The sequence below is a fragment of the Thermobia domestica genome, chromosome 7, assembly GCF_964235325.1.
Source record: "Thermobia domestica chromosome 7, izTheDome1.hap1.1, whole genome shotgun sequence".
NCBI lineage: Eukaryota > Metazoa > Arthropoda > Insecta > Zygentoma > Lepismatidae > Thermobia > Thermobia domestica.
In genome coordinates this window covers 293,769,814-293,794,949 of record NC_137460.1, presented here as the reverse complement: position 1 = coordinate 293,794,949, position 25,136 = coordinate 293,769,814, and the positions used below count along the sequence as shown (strand labels likewise).

General features: G+C 35.7%; 1 protein-coding gene across 1 annotated transcript in view; it reads right to left on the bottom strand.

Moving 5' to 3' along the window:
* Positions 1–25,136, bottom strand: part of LOC145691053 (uncharacterized) — a gene marked incomplete in the record, with an annotated part of 199,934 nt that overhangs the window by 20,845 nt on the left and 153,953 nt on the right. Inside the window, 1 exon segment of the mRNA XM_081766689.1 lies at positions 5,367–5,578. Coding sequence (XP_081622815.1) covers positions 5,367–5,578 — 212 coding nt within the window.

Genomic DNA, 25,136 nt, shown 5'->3' with positions numbered 1-25,136 from the left:
GCCAGTGATGAGAACCATTGCTGCACAGCGAGTTTCACTTCGTCGGGAATTCGCCTGAAAGCGTTGTCATAGTGAAACGTCTGTTCTCACGGATTTTTTTTTCATCGATTTTCCTCACCAAGTCATCGTTGACAACAGAAGGCCGACCACTCCGGGGCTCATCGTGGACATTAGTTCGACCCTTCGTAAACATCCTTAGGAACTTTCTCGCCATTCCTTCAGTCATTGCGTTTTCACCAGAAACATCTTTAATTTGACAATGAATTTCTGCCGGTTTCACATTCTTTGCGTTTAAAAATCGAATTACCGAACGAATCTCATAGTCGGCGGGATCGTCAATTGTCTTAGACATTGTAAACTTGCACTGTAAACAGACAACATTACGCAGAGCAACCAAAATGGCGTCAGTTGTGAGTGGACGAACAACGACGACTAGCGCGCATGCGCGGAACGCCGATCGTAGCGCAGCAGCGGCGAGAATGCGAAACGGATATGTCTCGTATATAGATAAAGCAAATCAACAGCGCGGCGTCATTTGTCAGGGGAACACAATTTCATTACAGACATTAATTCCTGTCTCGAGTGATCCTGTAAATCAGAAATTCTAAACCTAACTATGGCAAGAAAGAAGTTTAGGACCGAGTCAATGCTAGATATATTAGTAGGAACCATTATATTCTATACAGGTGAACAATGTTTAATGATCGAGGAGAACAAACCCGTACAAAACATCGTAAGGGCAGGAAGACCTTGTATTTCAGGAAATCTAAAAACTAAATCAAGTAGCTTCATAGCTGTGGATGAGGTTGATAGGATATGATTCGTGAAGGAAAGTTTTTCATCAAAGACAACACCTAGATCTTTTTGAGACGAAACACGTTTAATGGGCACATTGTTGACATTATACATCGGGCGAACTACATTCTTTTTCAAAGAGATAGAAAGGATAGAACATGTGTTGGGGTTTAAAGAAAAATTCTAGTTAGTGCACCAGTTACTTAACACATCTATATCAGCTTACAGTGAAGAAGTATCACTTACAGAATTAGTGACACTAAAGACACCATTGAAAAGCAAAATATTCGTTGAAGAGGATGAAAAGATGCTAGGTAAGTCATCCATATACAGTAGAAACAAGAGTGGACCCATCACACTTCCCTGAGGCACTCCAGATAAGACAGGACTATAGGGAAACAGGGATACAGGAAGAGTAAGCTGTAATTTATTTATTTATCACTTATCTTTATTTAGCTTCGGATAATAATTTCCTAGAGACAACCCCCTATTCACTGATTTCTATGGGGAATCATTATCCCCTTCTTCAAACATTTTTTAAATATCTATTAGTCTATGGAAATTACGTTTTTTTTAAAAAAATATAATGTTAATATTTAATATTTAATTAATAAACAATTTAATTCATTTTGAAAAACCAAACGACATTTAACTAGGCTTGTACAGAAGAACTCAGTGAAATCACATGTTTAAAATTCCACTCCCTTTAAAAGAAAATAATTCCCTATAAAAATCAATAGGCTAAAAAGAACAGAGATCATATAGATACTAAACACCATAAGTGAGCATTTTTCTGCTTTAAAACCAATGAAAAATAATTTTGAACAGCAAAAATACGAATTATTCGTTTAAAACAGGCAAAATTTAATTAAAACCATCCAAAGTGCACGAGTCTGCGGCTGTAAAATGACTGTAAGAATTATTCTACTTACAGATTTCTGTTATTTCTGAATTTCCAAGCTTTCGACTCTCCCCTGGAGTCTTGGTCACGAACGTTAAAAACAGGAAGAAAAAGAATAGAAATATCAAGGATTAAAAATGGTGCGGACTTACCAAGGAAAGAGCTGTGTTGTAGGAAACACATGTCACGTACTCCAGATGATGATGATGCTAAAGCGGAAAATCCGGTGTCAGGTTTATAGAATAATTTAAAAGAAACGCACCACAAGGTAGAAGATTCAAAAATTTTATTTGGAGCTAGAAATGAAGTAGAGAGACTAGTTTTTGAAAATTTATTTATTCATTTAAAAGAAGCGGAAATTAAATTTAGACAAGGGATGGTTGAGTGACGAATGGGAGGCTGTAATAAAGTTTTCGCAGCATTGGCATGACAATAAAAATAATATGAGTATGTAAGCTTCCAACAAAGAACAAGGAAGCAGCACAAATTAACTCCGCCATATTTCAGTTTACATCATCTTCATCCGTTGAACGCTGACGTACTTGACAATCCGTACACAGAACTTCCCTTGGTAAGTCTGTTCCATTTTTATTCCTTGATGTTTCTATTCTTTTTCTTCCTGTTTTTAACCTCCATGACCAAGACTCCAGGCGAGAGTCGAAAGAAGCTTAGAAACTTGAAGGAATTTCAGGAATTACAGAAATCTGTAAGCACAATGAGAGTTAGAATTCCTGAGAGTGGTTTTGCATTAACTTTAAGAAGTTGTGTGATTAGCCCAGCCTCCGGAATCACGCAATAATCATGAAAACAAAAGATTAGGTCGCTAATAGCTTAGTGGTTCAACATCTACCTGGCCACGAAAAAACAAAATTTTAGTTAGTACCTCGTCTACCAATAGCTTTCTTAATATTATTACTATTACTTCTTAATAATATGGTTTGTACTATTTTGGTTATATTATTACTGAAATCTTACATTCTATAATTATAGAACAATAAATAAATAAATAAATAAAAATAAAAATGACGTTGTGTGTTTCATAAATTGACCTGTCTTTATTTTAACTTATTTATTTATTTCTCCTGGTTTTTAGCAATACAATCACCTTGGCAATATACAAATACGTAAAGCGGGTTATGGTAACGCTTAAAATATTTGAATAAACTACATTGCTAGTCTTTTTCTCTATATTCTACGCTAAACATTTTACAGACGACAGAAGTATGAAATGCAGTATGTTTCAGCAACTACATATGATGAAAATAAATCCCACGTATCGCAACATCTTGAAGCCATATTATACAAGTATAGCATAAAGCTTACGTTGGCCTATGAATAATTTCTCAAACAGGTTTATCATATCTCGCAGTTTTCCAACTTCGATGGTTAAAAATATATACTTTCCGCAGATTATAGTCTTTAAAGACACGCTTTTCGAATTATTTATCTTTAGGTTGTCTTAGTTTTTTATTTTCTTTTCCAAAGTTCTTTCTATGTCTAATCTGTATGATACGAATATTTATAAAATTTTAAAGTTCTCTTATATATACTTGTAGTTTTAAACAAAACAAAAACTCTTTGTTTTATGAATTAAAGTATGCACGAACTATATACGTACTAAAAATACTACTTTAAGTTATTGTAGAACAGGCAAGAAAAATGCTAATCGTCAAAAAGATTTTAAAATATCTTTCTACAAGGCGATTTGAACAAATTAACCAAGTGAAACTGAAACTTGAAAAAAAAAAAAAAATCACAATTTTAATGTTAGCCCGATGGCAGCCCGAAAGTAGCAAGCACTTTGTTTTATTGCAGAAAGAACATTCCGTTATTAAATTGACAACGAATTTTTGTTCTTTATGTATATCTACTAAAATAATCTTAAAATTAACAATAAAAACCTTTAAATTTGTTATGTGTTCATGAATAGCTGAGTCTCAGCCTTGTAACTTAATAATACAAAGTTCAGAGGTAATATATAGTTATTTGATTTGATGAAGATTGTAGTACTCCACTTACGTTAATGTATGCTATCATAAAACACAAAACTACTTGAAGCTTTGTTTTCCGTAGTTTTTAAAGGAATAGAGGTGACAAACTTTAACATTATAGCTTAAACTACAGAGAGTACATTTCAAAAGGTAAAGCAGTTTCTTTCTTTTACAACAACGTAGTTAAGATTCAGTTATTTACAGGAGAATTAATAATAGTTCTCTTATGCGACGTGAAATTATCAATAACTCTGAGCAAATTCTCAATTAGTTGCTTTATTGGTCCACTGCTCCGATCCATATCAACTTTCCTTAAATCCACGATATCATAATTATGTTGCTCCCTAGTAATATCTTATTTTCATTTTGCGCATTAACTGACGTATCCTTCAATGATCCTATATCCTATGTTAAGAAAAAAATTCCAACCTACGAACTACTTCGTAAATCTTCGACACAAACACTGCTACAATCAAAATAAGTATTTATTATTCCTTAAATACACTTCTCAGTTTTGAGATCTTTTGGTGGCAATCGCATCTTGTCTTATCTATACAAAAGAGCTACACGAATTACATTTAACTTGGAACGAAGATCATTTTCTGAAGAGGTATTTAAATTCCATAAAATACCAACGTTTCCATCTTTGTGCATATATAAAAGCACTGTCATTACGGCTTATTGAGTTTCCTTTACTGTTGCCTCTGATGTTTATTCACATATAACAAAAGATAAGTTAAGAACTTGTATTTTATACAACACGACGCCTTTGAAAAGTGCGTATTTCATGTGCACAAGATTATATTATCACTTACGAAAACATTAAAAGAACATCCAATTCCAGTTATCTCCCTTACGGGTGATTTTATAAAGAAAGTCCTGTTCCAGGTAGTTTTGTTTTTACACTAATTTGTACAAAAAAAAAAAAAAAAAAAAAAAAAAAAAAAGCGGCGGACCTATAAAAATTATGTGATATAAATATAAAGTTTGTAACAAACTAAATTATGTCTAAAAGTAAAATTGTTTTCTAAATTAAAACTGAAATAATTAAAGAGCACAACGCTCCAATGCCTAACAAGCCAGACGCCATCTTGATCTCCCCCCTCCCAAAGGAACATCCAGAACCCAAAAAAGTTCAATAATTAAATACTGATTTATTCTCTTTTCTTTTTCCTTGTTTTGTAGATAAAGCTTACTATGGTTTTTCTAAATGTCTAGAAAGTAAGTCGTAAACTGTATATTTACACATTTGTGTGTGTGTGTGTGTATATTCTTTGTTCCTATTATTTTGGTATTCGGTGGAATTTGTTCTTTCTGCTCTCTATTTTTATTTCTTAAGTTCTGTATTTGGATATACTAATGTTTCTCTACTATGTATGTTGTATTCTGTAATCATTATCTTCGAAAATGTTCGTAATAAGGTAACAAAACTTATGAGAACTTGAAGGCACTTCTTATTGAAGGCATGTACAAATAATGGAAGCACTTCTTCCCCAATCATTTTTCATTTTATAATATACAAATACCACCTTCCTTCCTGCATAGTTATTTATGTTATTGTGCTGTTGTTGACAATGCTGCAGGACTATATATGTTGTGCAGTATTGTCAGGAATTGCTGTGATAACACGAAGTGACCTTTCATTAATCACTTCCACTTAAATACCAATAATTTCTTACCGTATTTCCGAAGAACTGATATCGGATATGAGGGCCAATCACTTCCTGGATCGACCTCTGCTCTCAGAAGCTTCTCTTTCTGCTGTTCTGTTTTCACATTTGGATAATAGCAGGCAGTTTCTTCCTTGTGAACCCACTTTAGGCTGACTAGTGCTCGTGCATTATCTTCGTCACGAAACCTCACTATAGCAAATCGTGGAGGTGGTTTGTTCCTAAACGAGAAAAGGCGAGGCATTAAACAATTAACACAGTGCCACAAACGTTATTTTCTCTTTCTACAGCATTATGAATAATGAAAAACTAGAATGAGAGAAACTACCTCATTCATATTTTTACACTGATATCGGTTGTTTAAATTATTTACTTTAGATACCGTAAAGTGTTGATTTCGCACAACGGTAAAAGTATGCTTATTAAGATTCTTTTAAGCATCACTTCAATATCCATTGAGGAGATATTTCTGTATAATAATTTGCTACATTGCAAAGATTTTTTTTTCAGCTACAGATTGCGAAATTTTGTTAATTGATAACAGAAGCGGTTAGAGGATAAAGGTGGTGTGCAACAAATTACACATTTCGAAAAAATAAATTATTTTCACAACTTTGCCCGTTAACATACCGGCTTCATCGTTTCTAAATATCTGCACTGAGACGAGGATTCACCAAATGATGTGTTATGATTAACATATAACACGTGCATGAAACTCCAGAATGCAACGTTTCAAAAAAATGTAACATAACACCTTGATCCTCTAATCACTTCAACTGATTTTATTCAAATTAATGTGTGTTACACACAATGGTCTCGTCATACCTTAAACAGCAAAAGGCTACACAGAAAGTGCATACACATAAATTCTAAGATACAGCAACATTTTATATTAGGTGACTCTTAATTAAAGAAGTCATTTTAAATCTCTTATTTAAAGTTTGCAACACTGTTGAAAATGGCGTATTTGTGAAAAATATTTAAAATGATTGTTGTTCTCCCCTTTTATAGGATTACAGCAATAGTTGTTAGCAGCTGTAATTACAAGTTCTCGCAATTACATGATTTAAGCAATGTTGCAAACTTTATTAATGTTTATCATATTTCCGGAACGGTTTGAGATATCGAATTGCTGTAAACAGCAAAATGATTTGTTTGACAATTGCAAACGATACAAATAACCAGATATTATACTTATCTAAGCACTTTTTTGAAAAGAAAAAGAACTTTCAAAAAAATCAAGCCCTTGTAAGTTTGTTTCTATTCATTCGAAACAAGTTACACAATGACCATGATATCTAACGCTAAAGTACTTTCCATGTGCATTATCCTGTCCATGTATGTCGTGCTATATGTGTGACGGAGGATTCCAAACTTTTGATGACTGTGATACTACAACATCCTTAGTATGCAACACTGAATAATAAATGTGGCATTTTAAGTTTTCGTTTGACATGTTGATTTGAAATACATAGCAATCTGATATAGTGCCATTTAAAAAGAAACTTTATATTGGATTGGCAACATTGTTCATCCGGTGATGTTACAAAATAACTAGGACGTTGGCCCCCCCTCCCTATAGTTTTTTGCTTCTCTGCCTTTTATGTTTTCTGAAATATTTTCTATTGTTATAGTAAATGAACCACCCTGTATATAAAATTGTTTCCAGAATATACACAGGTCAGAGGACAATAAGTTCAGGTTTTGAAGCAAAGGTTTGCTACTCATAGTAGACGGCGCAGAGGACATTATCGTTAACATTTTTATTTTTCTGAAAACTAAAATGGGATTGAGTGGTACACAATTTTGAATTTAGTTGTTGATAATACTTGGTCGAATTTACGAAATAAATATGGAAAGCATATTTTCAAAAGGGTACATGTCCTTTTTCTAAAATTCATTTCTGAATGGTTTCCGAATCTGTGGGATGAGCTTTGTTGGATTATGAAACAAGGTTTACGCAAACGGGAACTTTTCTCATAGAAATCACAATGTGAAGTTAGTCCTTTCTACTAAAAGAGACCATATCCACCTGGATAAATACGTTTGCATAATGTATTATAACTACTAAAATTTCTACTGTAAAATTAGTAATTGTGGAAACGAAATAACAACTGAAGCTTTCCTGGTGTAGTGATGAATATAGTTGTTGTAGGGCAATCAGCCAGGCGAATTCTACGCCGTCCAACGTTTCGAGAACCGACAACATTGTTCTCGTCTTCAGGGTAAAATGTAAGGGACCAAAAACGAAGCTTTTATTGGTCATAACTGAGGGACACAACACAGAACAGGATCACTGATGGAGAGAACTCTTTCCTTGAAAACAACTTTGATAGCAAAGTGTTCAGGCTATTGGGAAAGAAAAGTGAAGGAAGCAATAGCAATACTAGAAGAAGGCAGAAACCTCAACGGGAACATCGGTCTTTAACTCAGCCATGCATGGCTTTTCCTTCATTGGAAGAAAACGTATACAAAACAACCAATTACGGCTTGCCAACCAACACGATCAACCAGCCAACAACTGAGGACATAAACTAACGCTGATTGGTCGCCGCCATTGATCGACCAAATTTCACCTCCTTCTTGCCAGCACCTATATAATAAAGGCTTGTCGTTTTGGTCTGTCATACTTTATACTGAAAACGTGAAGAATGTTGTCGGTTCTTGAAACGTTGGACGATGTAGAATTCTCCTGGCTGATTGCACGAGAACAATTATATTCAGTTGTGGAAATGTTAGTTTCGTTATTTGTTCATTCCATGGCAGATTTTCCCGTATCCAAACTTCTACAAAATTCGGCTTCCTTACTAAACTGTATTCGTTTACCATTAACCTGCAAACAATTATGGTATACCTAGTTATTAGTTTGTTGACTAAAATTTATTACGTTTGTTTTGTTTTCATTTATATGTTTCTCACTATTTACTGCCCATGTTTCTATAGTTGTGACAAAATTCTGCGCAAGTCGATCAAGTTTGATATTCTTTGTTCATGTTTCTTCTTATCTATTTTATTCACTAACCATCCTTAGAAGTGTGTATATTTCATTAGACTTACGTAAAACTTATAAACGTGAAGAAAAATTACCGTAAAAAAATCTAAAGAAGTTGAAAGGAATCTATAGAGTAGTTGATTTCAAACAGCCATCTTATAAACACAAATTATTACTTTCAGGTGTTATCAAAGGAGATTATATAACAAGCACATGATCGTTCTCACATATTTGACCTCAGAGAACATGGAAGTAAATTTTAAAAACATTCTTTAACTACACTTGATATACACGGTGATTATAATTGAAGTCACAGTTTCAAAATGCTGTCAAAAGAAAATGGTCAAAATGACTTCAAATATGAACTGAATATACTTGAAGAAGAGGGAAATGGTATGGTATAAGAATAGAAAGTTCCAAAGTGTATCAATACATGGCGCTGTAAGTAACATAACAAAAGCGGATTAGTGACATTTTGAAATAAATACGATGGCTTTTGCATGAGTAGCACATTAAATCAATTATACTGTTCAATGTGCATGCTTGTTTCGGTTTTGTGACGGAAAAAATGACAACGTTGCCGTAGTGGATGGGCTTTCCACTAACAGTGCCACAACTGTTGAATGACTTGGAAGTATTTTTTTACCGACACAAAACACTTACAGCACCATCTATTGATACACTTTGGAACTTTTTCTTAAGTTACTTCTTCAAGTATATTCAGTTGAAATTTGAAGTCATCCTGACGAGTTTTTTTTTTTTTTTTTTTTTTTTTTTTAACAGTATTTTGAAAGTGGAACTTTAATTCTAATCATCCTGTACTTGTATTGTTTGTACATTTGGACAACTGATTTTCTGTTTTTTGGGTAAACAAGAACAAATGACCGCCATCCTTGCATGTTATTATTTGCTTCACAAATTTTCAGCTTCAATTTTCCGAATTTTGTTTTTAATCGTTAAGTTCCAGCTTTCATAATCTGACGTATACCTGCTTCTTACACAGAATATTTAGTAACTTTTATTCATAACGTTCATTATCATCTCTTTTCATATAGTTTTGTCCACTATCACTTGGATACGTCAGTAGAAATATACACAAAACACGTCAAAACAGAATTTTGTCACATGACTAGAATACACCTTCTAGGATCAAAATCAAGCTGACTCTAGATTGATTTCTCAAAACTTATATATTTTCTACATCGTATTTGTAAGCCAACAACTCTGAGAGGTGTTGTTACAGCCATCTTTTACTCAAAATATTTTGTACTATTCCATTATATATATCATGTTATTGTTAAATTTTCCTGCGATGTTTTAGTCAGATTCGATTAGAGAAAACGCTGTTTGTTTGGTTTCAAAATGGTACTGTCGATCCGAACAACAAATCCATTTCATTTGGTCTTTTAGGTGTATGTCGTCTTGTTTTAGACGCTTTTCGAGTTTAAATGTTAAAGATGTTCAGTGGCATATTCACCAAGTAGACAGTGAAAGTCATTACAATTTAAGCCTTACTTACATTTGATCGGTTTCTTATTGTATGCCAAATAGTAGAAACAATCTTTTAACTGTAGAATAAATTACATGAGTCACATTCATAAGGCTTTGCAAATCACAGTTTTGACAGGATATCTTACTTCGCAAAATGTTTGCTCTCAAACGCTTTTCAAATGTGCTTCTTACAAAGTTGTCTTCTACATGTTCATCTTACGCCAAAACCTACAACACTTACTGAATAAAGAAAGTGAGGCCATTAAAAGGCGTGCATTTAAACATTAAGCTTATTAAAATTGTCATCATAGTGTGCACTATTAGAAAGGTGTTATACTGACACTTACAATACGGAAATAAAACGACATTTTGCTTAGAACAATTAACTCCGTGCTTTTAGAAATAAAATAACTTTGTAAAGAAAGAGAGCTTGATCTATAATACGATGGTGTAAGTTGAAACTGAAGCAAAGAAATAAAGTGTAATGCACCAAAACAAATAAAAAGTGTGAGCTCCTTCGTGGCTAATCGGTTAGCGTACGCGTTTTTGGCGTAGGAGACCCGGGTTCGATTCCCGGCGGGAGAACATGTGGTTCGGATTTCACGTAAACCAGTAGGACCCGTCTCATAGCCTCGCTGCTGAAAGGGACGTTAAACTCAAAATCAACTCAACTCAAATAAAAGGTGTATGTGATTTCACTGAAATTGTTTTATGTCAATTGTAGACATCAATACTAGAGAGGTATCTGCAATATCTTCATTTTTATATCTCTCACTGCTCCTATGGAGGAGAATCAAACCACTTATTGTCTTAATGTGGTACATTCCGCAGCAAAAAACCTGCAACATGAGGATGTTAGTTTATTGTGAAACTACGCCTAACAACGCAGGGAATCAACATAACGTCTAAGTGACACGAATCACGCCAGGAGAAACCTCGACGTCCTCCCCTGCACACTTATTTTGGAGCAAAAGACTTAGTCGTTTCACAATAAACTTACATGCTCATGTTGCAGGTTTTTTGCTGCGGACTGTACATGAACTCTAAGCACGAGTGCTTTATTAGCTTCAACTTCCTTAAAATACTGATCAAGAAAAGAATTTCCCTCATCTGGAAAACTTTTCATCTCTTTGAAATTTTTGGTTTTAATAATCGATGTCAATAAATTTAAATTCTCATTAGATGATACGTTATTAGTGAAATAGCAAATAAGCGAATGTTTAAAGTAAAACTGCTCGCTCAAATATTTGCTATCTCGCCGTTCAGTGCCCTCACGTGCATTGACTGAGTATTTTGTGTCCACCAGGTGTTGCTACTACTACTGCTCCTAGTATTTGACAGTGAACAAACAACTTACATTTGTACTGTTACGGAACGTTTACCAAAAACATCTTTAATATGTTGGGAACCAGTTATTCATTAATGGAAAGCCAAGCACCCTTAGAAAAGTTCATTGCGTAATGGTTTTTACATCGACCTTTCACTTGACGTCGCCAGCTGACATCGAAATTCTACATCTAGGAGATAATTACATATTGTTTTGCTGTCAAGTAGGAAGTCTTTGTACATGTAGGAAACATTTGTAATAAACAGTGGTAGCGACTTTTAGTAGCTATATCCCTTGCTTAATCAGTCTCACACGCGACGCTTTTAAGTTTGCTTTTGTTTAGATTAATTGCTTTCTCAATTGGTTCGATCTTATTGGCTTTCAAAGTCATGTTACTTCAAGACATTGTCCGCATCGTTTGTTTATCTGCCTCACGATGTAATAAAAAGAAAGTAATGGATATTGGAAGTAATTACGTTGATTTTGATGAGTGTCTTTTGTATGTTTCTTTCATGCCAATATCAGTAAGCTCAGTAGGAAGTCTACCTACTTTGTGTTGAATCAACTGCATGTGAAAATACAGACTTTTGGGTAATTGACCACATTCATGTGATCTTGTGGGTGTTATTACCATCTGCGCATTCATGACGTCAGAGGGACAGTCGGATCAAAAGTGACGTTACCCTTGCCAGCTGACAGTATTGTTGTGTCTGGTTTATCACGAAGTGACTCAAGAGCAGCACGTTCTGCTTTGACTATGTTGGATTTCGGCAGAATGATTCTAGAAAGGATCTGTTTGGCTTTCACTCGTATCTCGTCACTCACATCTGGTGGCAGGTGGCTGACAGCTCGTTCAATTCCGGCTGTGATCTCCTCGGTGGGGATGTACTTTGGTAGAGTGTGATGATTACTCCGTTAGGCCAGTTGGTCCTAAATAGAGCAAAGACTACAATTTAGTCGCTATTTGTATGTTCCCCGAGTGTAGACGATGAAACAAGTTATTATTTTATTTTTGTTAGCTTCTTGCAACGACAACTACACATAAGCAGCATTTAAATAGTAACTTCAATTACAAATAACTGTAAGTAATGTCAGCATCGCATGTATGCTTCAAAAATCAGACTGAAATACGTTACACAATATAAAATTACGCATATCAAAGTTTCGTAAACAATGTGCGCAGAAGAAAGAAGTACGACAAGGTAATTTCATACGGTCAAACTACTAGAACCGAAACATAATGGAAAATGTTATATTATTATGACTGCTATATATTTTCATGTCTTTTAAAATGATACAAGGTAAGATTAATAACTAATTTATATGTTAATGCACAAATAGACTTGAGAAATGTTCTAGTTATAGATTTTTTTTTTCAGCAGTCCTTCACTACTTCTTGCTGTTAGGATGATTCCGGCACGAATAACTGAGTTGCATCATTCATCATCATTGAACCGAAGGTTCCCTTCCTATAAGGAGGGAGGATTTTTTTTTTTTTTTTTTTTAGTATAGTTCCTACTTTATCCAGGTGTAAATTCTTGTTTATTTTGGATTTCTTTTTGTCAGGCCGATATATTCTCGTCTCAGTGGTCAGTTTTAGTTTTCTTCTTCTTCTTCTTCTGTATTACCTCAGGAAGAGGCGGAGGGATACGGCAAAAGTTGTTTTCCTCTGCTTTTTCTATTTTCTTCTTCTGCTAGTTGCTCGCCGTGCTTTTTTTTTTTTTTTTTTTTTCGTCGACGTGCCAGCGGTGTTTCTGTTTAATTTTGATGGAGGCTAGTTTTGATGTTGTTTTCATTTGATGTGATTGTTCTGCCTCCGTTTTGTGTTTACCTGTTTTGGTTTTGTTGTGTATTTTTGCCTGTACTTTTTTTCTGTAGTATTCTTCTCTGTTCTTTTGTGGTAGAAATATATGTCGCCTTTTGTTGCTGTAATTGCTCTTAGGTGGGAATGAAAAAACTGTATTGGATGCTTTCTCAATTGCTTCAGCAAGGGACTTCTGTTCTTTCTGCTCTGTTGTGATTATGAAGATTGAAACAACCCACCTCATAATGTGAGTAGCTTTTTCAATTGCTATTTCTATTTTGTTATCGAGAGTGTCATTTGTTATTTGAGTTTGATGCTCTTCTCTTGAATTATTTTCGGGGAGTTTGGGCTGTGCGCTGGCTCTTGAAAGGGCTATAGTTCTCTGAAGAGTTTGCTGTCGTTTCCACGATGATGTTGGTATCTTCTTTTTTATATGCTCCCTGGGTCTCTCGGAGCATCTGCTGCTTCCGGTGCGATGTCCCTTTTACTTGCATATAGCGCAGAAGGATCTGTCTATTAGTTTGTTGCAGTTTTGGTTGAAGGTTCCTCCGCATCTTTGAGTCGTATCAATGTCACCTTTTTCTACCTTAACACTTGGTGTTCACACGTGATACTCTCCCGCCATGGTAACGCAACTACAAGCGAGAACTATCATTTACTGCTGGTTGCTAAGCACAAGCGTCTATGCTACGAAACAAGCAACAATGCTATGGGATGCTAAACAGAACATAGGATATAGCAGCCTTTTAAAACAATAATAATTATACTTCTTGAAAGTATAAAATATGTAGTAATAATGCAGAAAAAGTTTATCACAGTAGATGCAAAGTTTAGACCTTTCTTAAGCACAGAAGTGATGCGTCGTCTAACTGTTTATCTAGCCATCTCATGTAAAAGAAACAGTCTCAATACAGATAATGGGTTTCAACTCAGTTTCATCTGGTTGACCCAGGTGTTCAACGAAGTCATTTCTCACAAACTAAATACAACTTTCTCTTACAAGGCTGTCTATGATTTTTATTATAAATTAATTAGAAATGTTACAGTTTCGGAAGTATATCACTTCCTTCTTCAGACTACTAATCCAACTGAAATCTTAAATAATATTACATCAATTGTTATCTCTACCAATCAGGAATCACTTTTCTTAAAAATTCAATATAATCAAGATTGAAGAGAGAGACTAATGCCATTTACAAGCACGTAGAGGAAACAGACCACGAAGTAAACTGGGAAGGAGCGAATATATTGGAATATGAAGGGAGACAACTGGTTAGAAAGTGGAAAGAAGCGAAGAGGATAAAAGAAGTTTACGATAAAGCTATGAACTTGAATAGTGGGCTGAATATTAATGAAGAGTGGGAAACATTAAAAAGAGAAGAAAGAAGAAAGGTAGAATATAAGGACAATATAGGGTTACATTTATTTATGCGTTTTTACAATATTCAGGTAATAAATTAGTTCTCAATATTCAAATAGAAAATTTCAATATTTAGGTAGTTAATCAGTGTTTATTTTAGTTAATATATTTTAAAAGAAATATAAAGAATTGTTTACAATGTATTATGTATGTTAAGAATTTAAATGTTACGACAATGGACATATATATTGAATTTTTAAGAAAAGTGATTCCTGATTGGTAGAGATAACAATTGATGTAATATTATTTAAGATTTCAGTTGGATTAGTAGTCTGAAGAAGGAAGTGATATACTTCCGAAACTGTAACATTTCTAATTAATTTATAATAAAAATTATAGACAGCCTTGTCAGAGAGTTGTATTTAGTTTGTGTTTAAGATGGACACAAGGCCTTTTTATCATAATATCCATGTAAGTCATTTCTCGTAGATACAACAACAACCAATCGGGAACGAGTATTTCCGTCAGCCAATCACAGTCCCCATTCATAGCTCCGCCCCTAAATAGTCACCATATACATGCCTACATATCTCCGGTCTCTTGATCACAATCCTTGAAGATAAATGCAATGTCTGTTTGAAACGTCGGATGTCAGTATCTTCATTTGGCTGATAGCCCGAGAAGACTTACTAAAATCATGTCGCCATGAAAAATGCAATTCTTTCTTCGTATTTAAAAGTGTATTTTAATGGCTATCGATGTAAATTTCTTCTATAAAAAGCACAATATCACAAATCAAATGCATACATTGATAACTTATCCGTTATTAGAATCATTTCTAAGATGAAGTTCTAATAAATGGAATATCAGGAATACTACAAAAGTTTATTTACATACCTTTGATAAACTCTCCTATGGTTGGAACACACTAATGATTTTGCATCATCTTCGATGCTTCATTGCAAACAGAACACACATGTCATAATAACAATATTAACACACTACTACGCTTCTTCAAACATTATGTATAAAAAGTGCGTTTTCCTACTTATGATACAAACAGGAACATAATTCGTATGTTTCCAAATTTTCTTGCAAGATACTTTCTCCGCAGAGTTCTTTTTGGCACATAGGACACACATTATTTTCTTCACCTTCAAGACGTCTAGGTAAAAATAATAGTAAAAAAAAATCTTTGAGTTTTACGTCCCACGGTTATGCTGGCTAGGCTAAAGGAGACGGTGACGATGAGTAATGAATGAATTGGTGGAATGAAGTTAAGTGGGAGGAAACGGGAGTACCTCGAGGAAACCCACGAACATGGTGTTTGTCTAGCATGAAGTTCACTTGGCGCGAGCTAGGATCGAACTAGGGACCCCCACGCACTCGAGGTGAACGCTCTACCACTGAGCCACCCCGGCCCCAAAGAACTGAAAAAGAAAGCCAACTGACGAGGAGAGGGATTCTTTTGTATGAACGACGAGCTGAGCTGAGGATCATACGCCATGGAAGTCCCTACGTTTCTAGAAACTGACCTAGCATTGATGGCAAAATACTTATAATAACGATGCATTTAAAAATCAATGAACGAAATTTATTTAAAATCAAGCTTTAAAAGAAGATGCTGATACAATTTTTAATGTTAATATTCTTGTATAGCTAAATGCTTAGCATATCTATCTTTCACCCTAGTAGTTTCAGGCTAGATTTCCAGAGGCTGTACAGAACTGTTCGTGTTGACGAAGCAGCATGAGGCAATTGACCACCAATTAACCGATCAGAGCTCTACTTTTATTACCTTAGAGAGCTCTCAATTGATGCTCATCTCTAAAGATCATGACAAGACATGAGAAAAAACACTTTGTTCTCTACCACACTACTTAATTGTGAAAATCTTTCATTTTCCTTCTAGTATTTTCATTTATTTCTTCTAAATCCCGTTTTCTATTTTTGGATCAAAAGATCCAATAGATTTCAATCAAAAATGTTCTTGTAGGCCTTATATCTGTAGAACTACACATAGTGTAGCCAAACCCAAATTATCACTTAACTCAGTATGATGTGCTTATTCCGTGGAAAATACGAAAACTCGATTTAGGGGCCATTCAAAAATTTTGTTGTCCCTGATCCAAAAACTAAATATTGGCGAAGATCGCAATCTTAGGATGGAATTTTGGGATCATTCCTAAAATTCTTGCTCTTTGTCAGTGTTCTGAAATATCGCTCACAGTTTACATGTGCCGTCTGTGATATCTTTGTTTCCTGAAGGATCTCTTTAGTTCTTGCTTTGTATCTAAAAACTAAAAACGGAGCATGACAGCAACTTGTCACAGCTCTGCTCCTGAGAATTTACTGAATTATTTGTCGACCATTACCTTTACATTCGAGATGAGTTTTACATAATTACACATGTCTTACTATCATTTTACTCAGTACAATCATTGATAGATCAAAATATGTGCAGCACGTTACAACCACTATTTACAATAAATTAAATACAGAATCATTTGTGACATTAAAAATATACATTTATTCTGTACACATGCTAGAAATTACAAGTAATACATTGACAATAATTTAAGTGACATAGATCAATTTCTTACACTATACAAGCTTCACATATCTATGTAAATACATCATTAATTTTGGAAATACATTTTTCTTTTTACACTGAATTTTAATTGAAATATTATCTAAAGTCAAGTGGAGTGAAAATGAACACGGTACTGTAGATTACATATTGGGTACGCACATCGTGACTTTTCCACGTAAGTTTCCTTAAGCTGAAAAAAAAATTTTAAGGTACATTTTTAATCTATATATACATGTGTAGGTGGCTCCCTCCTCACTCCTCCACATAATCCCCATTGAGATTCAGATTTATCCCATCGTTGTACCACTGTGTCCAAACCCTTTGCAAAAAAATCGAGGCTCTGTCTATTTAGTACTCTCCTGACAATCCGTTTCACTTCTTTATGTTCCGACACATTCATCGTCCATCGGAAATGTAATGATGGACAAATGTCTCATCCCCTGTCACAACGCGCATGAGTAGTGCATGCCATCTTGCTGGTATCGCATTAAACCTTCAAAACTCTAAACCCATTTCCATCTGTCGATTATCGCCACTCAGTTGATGAGAAACCCTTCGTACACACACACTTTGCGGTATTCAGTTTCTCGTGAATCATGTGAGAAGCTGTTCCGAGAGAAATATTCAACCTTTCTGCAAACTCGCATACACAATTCGACGGCTTTCTTGAGTTAGTTCATCTACCCTGCCAATGTTCTAGCCCAAGTAGCCAGAGCCCTGATATATATATATATATTTCGCAAAGGACTTGGAAAATTGGTGGAACGGTGAGACAAATGCCTGAATCTCAATGGGGATTATGTGGAGAAGTGAGGAAGGACCCACCTACATATGTATGTAGAATTTACAAATGTATCTTAAAAAATATTTTTTACAGCTTAGGGAAACTTATCTATTGAGTGTCCCTAATAAAACAAGAGTCGGTACCTGAACATAATATATTCTTTGGTTTTTATACGAAAACTAGCTAACAATGAAGCACACAGAGCCCATCCAATATTCTTTATAATTTTATTATTTGTTTACCTCAGAGATATCAATGACAAAATAAATATTTTGGGAACGTATATTGATATAACATGGTCTTCTTGTTTTGGTCCCAGGACTAACCTACCGTCTCCACTTGAACCCTGATCCTTTCGATAAACACTTTTTTTTTTTTTCACTACTAGGAAGCTTATAATACACAAAAGTGAATAAGTAGATAATATATGGTTCACTTCTCTGCCAACAGTGCTTATTAAACACGATTAGAACACTGTTAATTTGAATTTTCTCTATAGCTTTAATAAGCATATTCTGATATAATCACTACAGGTTGAGGCAGAAGACCAGCCCCACCCTTTTATTTTTGAAACTGCTTGAGGAAAGACGACGAAATTTTGGATGTGGGTAATTGGGGTGGGGGTACACCAGACAGCGCAATTTGGCATCATGGCGGCCATCTTGAAATCCGCAATTTTGAATTTAGGTCCAATGTTTCAAATGTATAGGGAGCCATCTCAAAGCACTTGTTTACCAAGAAAAATCATTGATCTCCGAGATTTCCAACCAGAAATCAGGCAAGCTTGTGACTCTGTGACGCTGGAGGTGTTACTACCTGTCCATAAGAACTGGAAAAAACGTCTTGAATTTTGTGTAGCATACAACGGGAAACACATAGAGCATATGTTGTAGGCTCCCACGTGCAATATTTACTTCACAAAATGTCATTAACTTCAGATTCGTATTTCTGGTGAAATTCTAGCCTAAAATCATATGTCGCATGGCTCCTTCCCATTTGCAATATTGAACCTGAATTCAAAATGGCGGATTTTAAGATGGCTCCCATGATGACAAATAGCACCATCTGGTGCGCCCCCACTCCAATTACCCACAACCAAACTTTATTCATTCTAGCCTCAAAAATAAAAGGGTGGTGCTGGTCGCACCCTGTGTTTAATACTCTATATATTACCGTAGAACACAAAAAAAGTTCTCAAAACGGAATCTCTTTGTAAAAACTACTGGAATTCCAATATTAGTCTCGACACTTGCAGTACTACTGTATGTTTTTATGTTTAAAAGTGAATTGTTAACTTCATTAACAACGCATTTGTGATTCATAAACTTGTAGGGAAAATTTCATTTACAGGATGAAAGGTTTTCATGCGCTGGGCTTTGCTATCGAGATAAACAAGCACAAAGACATAAGCTTGTATTTATATACTAGTTAAGTCACACAACTGTCAGTTGAAAAATTGGGCGTGGCTCAATTGCTAAGGTCATAGACTTTCAAGCTGTGAACGTAAGTACTGACCAGGTCCTGTCTCGGGATGTCAAACGTCCAACATGGAGCCGGAAATTGATGCTCTCCTTTGTTGAGTAAGCTGGACGCATTTTGTCCTTTTATGGCTTAAAACAGTAATTCAGTTTGTGAAAAACTTCACAACACTATAATATATAAGGTATCCATGTTAACGCAAGGTTGAGAAATATATGTTGACGACATGCAATTATCCTTTATGTAAATAGCGCAGAGGCCATTTTGAGCCGTTTGGCAACAGTTTGTATGCCCTCGCGGTAAACAACAATGAAAATGTTAATGGGAAAGGCTGCGATTGATATTTGTGCTCTGTAGTTCAGTTATAACTAAAAAGAGGCAAAATATGAAAGGAAAAAAAAAGAAAGAAAAAGAAAAACGAAAAGCATCTCCGAAAAATAAGGCGCACTTTACAAAATCACATTGACATTAGAAAGTGAACAGGTTCGAGGGAATAGGTACAATGGTACTTTGCACATGTCACGATTGTTTCCTTGCTCGCAAAGCCTGTCGAACACCCTGGGTGTCAATAGCATGGCATGGGTTTTACTATGCTGGGCAACGATGTATTTGCTGATGTTGGACCACATGTGTTTGAAGTGCTATGGTCCAAGGTTACTAGAAAGAAAAGTTGGGCTATAAGCGCAGACACTTCGCTCTTCGTTTTGCGTGACGTCATTAGCGAGAAGCAAGTACGTATTTTAGGATATGAAGCAGGCAAAAATATGTCCTTTTTCTTTGTTTGTGCATAACATTTTTCCTGTCGCAACACTCTCCTACACACAAACTACGAATAAATAAATAAATAAATAAACAAGCCAGCAATAAATGGAACATTTTCTTAATGCAATTTACATTATGGAAAATTAACAATGTATGCTGCATGATCAGTTATGTATTTTTCATGAGATACATAATTCTTGAATTTATAATTACATTTTAAACTTATTTATATTTGAAATGTTGTTGAGAGTCATGAGAGATCCACGAAGGGTGAGAAAAAACATTCAAACCATATTTATTGTTGGAGTATCTTTAAATGTTGATAAATGAATGCTCTTCATTGTGTTCTTACAATTTCTTTATCAATATATATTTTTTAATGAACCGAACCATCTAACACTAAACCAGTGCTTAAGGTTCAATACTTGAGCGAACTAGAGTTGCCAATCAAACTCGTGAAATTTCTCGTCTTGCCTCGAAAATGAGACGAGAATTGTCAGGGTTTTAAACTCGAATTTAAAAAGATACTTCTCGTCTCGAATTGCAGGCGAGACGAGACATCTATCGTCTCGTGCACAACACTAATCTCAACAATGAATTAGAAATAGTAAACCTGCTACTTTTCCTGAAAGGCATAATGGTGCAAGTCATGGAACAACAGCCCCACATGTTCTACCCACAGGACGCTCCGGAGTGTTACTTTGATTTCCAATTCAAATAAATATCTACAGAGCACCAATAAGCAGAAAAATAACATTTTAAATCATGAAGTTTATGCATACATAGACATGTATGAAAATGAATAAGAAAAATAAATTTACTTTATTTTACTTTGAAATCGAAGACGCTACTCACATTCACGCCTTCGTTTGTTCTCTTGGCTTCGGCTCTGACATTTAAGTGCCTTATGCGAATAAATGTTCTTGTGCGAACATATGTTTTTATTATGGATGGATCCAAATGGGAGTACTTTTCACATAAAATTTTGAACAAAGTCTTAATCACTCCTGTTTCCTGATTAATTTTATTCCAATCGAAACCGGCAAAAAGTGCTTCGAACTTCCGAACAGCCAATTTTCTGTAGGAACAAGTAATCCACCTCTTGATAATTTTTCAATCCAATCTTTAGCATTTGGTGGTTCAACTAAGGTCTCTCTTGTAGGTTGTTCAAGTGATGACTCCAGTGACTCACAACGATAACCAATGTATCCTGCTAGATAGCGGAGATCTTCTCCAGAACACTCTGACTGCGATGAGGCGGAACTATTCTCTCTGGACATATCCTGAAGAATTATTTCATGTGCTACAGTATCACTTTCAATTACGAATAAAGCTTGCTGTATATCTGGAGTGAGCGCTGTGAAAAGATGGGAAGTAAAGTAATCTTCCTCTTTGTTCCTCATTGCAACAGGTGTCACAGAGCATAAAGGAAGGTTGCATATATTCCTGCTCATAATTAAAAGTCTCAGGCGGTTTATCAACTCCACGGGTAACAGATTGTCATATGTTCGTCCAAGTCATCTAAGCTAAGAAAAATTATTTTCGAGACAATCCTAATTGAACTTTGCACTTAATAAATATTTTCTGTCACATTTCACTTTTATGTCAGAGAAACATCCCAGAATAGATCGAATGCTCGTCAAAAGCTCACGTTAGATGGAAGAAAGATGTTTTGCACTGCCTACTTTCATTTTTTTCGCAGTCAGAATGAAACTTGAATAGCACACTTTCTTGTGCTGTGGCATGCAATCCAAATGCACTTGCTATACGTTGCATTTCATTATTTGCTACCCTTGAATTTAATATGTGAAATGTGTCATTGACCAATTAAAAAAAAAAAAAAAAATCAGCCATTTTCTCTTCTTCGGACAGTAGGTACGCGATGGCCTGTGGAACGTGATTCGAAAAGAGCTCACATGGAAGGTGAACACGTGGCTTTCTTACTGATATGGTCAAAAGATGAGAATTCAATTTACGGCATATTTTTTATTTCTTAATCATCTAACGCCAACAGACACTCTACAACGTTCCTATCTATTTTTTTTTTCCCACTTGGTAATGTAGAACAATTGTCCAAAAAGTGAGTGCGTACTACCTTCAGCAAATAAGGAATATCAGCGAAAACCCGAACTCTACTATTGGACTCAGGGATTAGGAAAACACGGATTATTATGATCTACTTTGAGATCTCTCCACACTCTCGCGTTTTTTCCTCCCATGTCCGAAACAACGGTAACTACTTTGAAATCAGACTCATGAATCGCTGAAATTATTTTCAGTAATGATGTCCCTGTTATTTGAACATCAAAATCGTAGTATATATGTTGTTTAAAGTTTTTACATAGTTCACGTAACATAGAAACTAATAGGACCTACTCGGTTATAAGGACCCAAGACTTTTATCATTTTTTTGATAACAGCAAATGCGTGAATGTATGTTCATTTCATCAAAACTTACGACGCACAGTAAATCTTTATCATTGAACTGTTGTACTAGATGGTGCATTAACTCTAATACATCATTCAAAATTCCAGGGCTACAATCAAATGAATGGGAGACCCACTTTTTCAAAGTGGATAGTCCTGGAAGTGAAAATTCATAGTGTCTCGGATGTATAGACAGCATTTTTTTTTTTTTTTTTTTTTAAATGTGTCGTCAAAGTTTTACTTACACCACCTTTATTACAACGCGCTCTTTCCTTTTTACTTATAGGAGCGAAAACACTTCCTGTAATTAGATTGACACCATGTTTCACTTTATCACTAAGATATTTTTTTTTCTTAAATATTTGATTTCTGTGCTGTTCTTGTTTATGGTACAACGCAACACAGCATTTCTTGCTTTCAGACTGATAATTAGTATTTTGAAACTTTTGTTCGACAAGTTTTTCGGAGCCCGTTCTCTGTTTTCTCGCGATTCATATCTTAATGTTCTATCATCCGGGAATACTTGGAGATGAAAGACAACGTTCAACATAATTTGTTTCATTTTGTGCAGGAATTGGATTTTGAGTGCCTAGTTGAACTGAGGGAACTGCATTTGGTTACAGAATTTTCTTTGGTTGCCAAGCCTAGGAGTTCAGATTTCAGTTGTCGCAAATAATGTTCTTCTGAGAAATGCTCACTAAGAAATAGTCGCGTTTTTAAAGTTTATCTTTTCTTTCACATGCGTGGACCCACTGTTTGGAAAGAAGAGAGTTTTTATGGAAATTGTGGTACACTTTTGGAAAGAAGAGGATTCTTATGGAAATTGTGGTACACTATACCTTTTGCTTTTCTGTTATGATTCCTGTATGTGCTACAGCAAAAGAAGGCATTTTTATTTACACCCACCCACCCAAACACAAACAAGCAAACACACACACACACATGAAATAAAACCAGAAAAAAATACTAAATTTCACGAAAGAAAAAGCACAAATACACGTAAAACTAAATCCATACATACGTACTCAAGTTCACCACATCATTTTGCAATATCGTTTTCAAAATTTACGCTTCTACGAAACCACACATATTTGTACAGCCAAGTAAAGAATATATTATCAAGCAAGCAATTTGCTTTTTCATTATTAAATAATATTTGTCCATGTAGTCAAAAAAGGACAACAGAAAGATATTAAAAAAAAAAAAAAAAACTATAAAGGAAAACAACACAATTCGAACAAAGCAAAACCTTAAACTAAATCAAGAATTGTTTGTCTTACTAGCAAATCTTCACGCGCGAAGCAGACAAGATAAAGTTTCTCGGTGGTGACGACACTGTGAAGAGAGCGTAAAAGTAGAGGTTCCGGACACGTTAAAGAGTACCCCTTGATGTACACGTACCATTGGGTTCGGAATGTAGCCTTGCTACGACGTGTACATGGTACCTAAATACGTAAGAAATAGGTAGCCCCGTATTGCTTGGGCGAGCCTACCAGGGCATGCATACACGGCTACTACATGAATATGTCTGCTTTAAACAGACAGTCTACATCAGTCGTTGCCTCTGGTAATGTAAGATGTACTTCTACCGTAAATAGAGGAAGTTCCGTATTGATCGGACGATCCTACCGGGAGAGGAATGTCAAATTCCTGCCTGCAGAGGGACTGAACGGCGACTGGGAAAAAGTGAAAATCCCACGCATCTGTGTAACGGTTTCTGATACCAGTTAAACGGAGGAAGCTCTATAGGATAAAGCCTGGCATCAAATTCAAATGGTGACTTAACACGTGCCATTGAATCCAGAATGACATACGGGACTATCTCGACGTATGTGTGCTAGCTCTACATGCGAAAGTGGTTGCAATCGGACTTATGGAGGTAGGCGGGCCCGGATCGAAACTCCTTCGCGCATGATTGAGGTTCCTGGATTGGGTTGGACTCTGCCGGGCTGTGGTATACCGTGGAATTCGGTAGCCTATGTGAGCTTACCCAAGGAATCTGGGTAACGACGAACATGGGTGGGAGGTGAGCTTCCCTTAACGCTTGGGCACCATGCCTGCACAGCATGGAAAAATTGACTCGCTAACAGTCCGCCTCCACCAGTAGGTAACTGGTAGGGTCTCAGGATTTCGTATCCCACTCTCTTAGAGAATAGGGTTACATCGCTAAGGCGAGTCAACGTTAAGGGACAAATTTTGACGGTGCACCATGTACATGAGGACAGTCCAAACAGGAGCAACTACGGGGAGGGTACTTGATTTCGTGGTACCTGTCCATTAAATAGGGCGACCGATCGCGGGCACGCCCTCCATGCGTGCGCTAGATCGTTATATTAGACCACTAGATCCTAATGTTTACCACACACATAATAAGGAAACAAGCTATAAAGTGAGTTGAGTTGAGTTGATTTTGAGTTTAACGTCCCGTTCAGCAGCGAGGCTATATGAGACGTGGACCTACTGATTAACGTGGAATCCGAACCACATGAGCTCCCGCCGGGAATCGAACCCGGGCCTCCCACGCCAAAGCTATAAAGTGACAACACACAGAATGCACATCCAACCTATGCAAACAACATTTGTGGACATGATAAGTGTTCTTGTCACTGAGCCGGCAGCATCTGCTAGAAGTGAAGAATGGCTCAAAAGAAGGTTATCTTACGTAAAGCCAAATGTTTTCAGTCCTTTATACAAGTCCCCGCTGCTATTTTGGCATACTTCTAGGTAACAGTAGGAAAAGATCGTAGGCTTTTTACGACT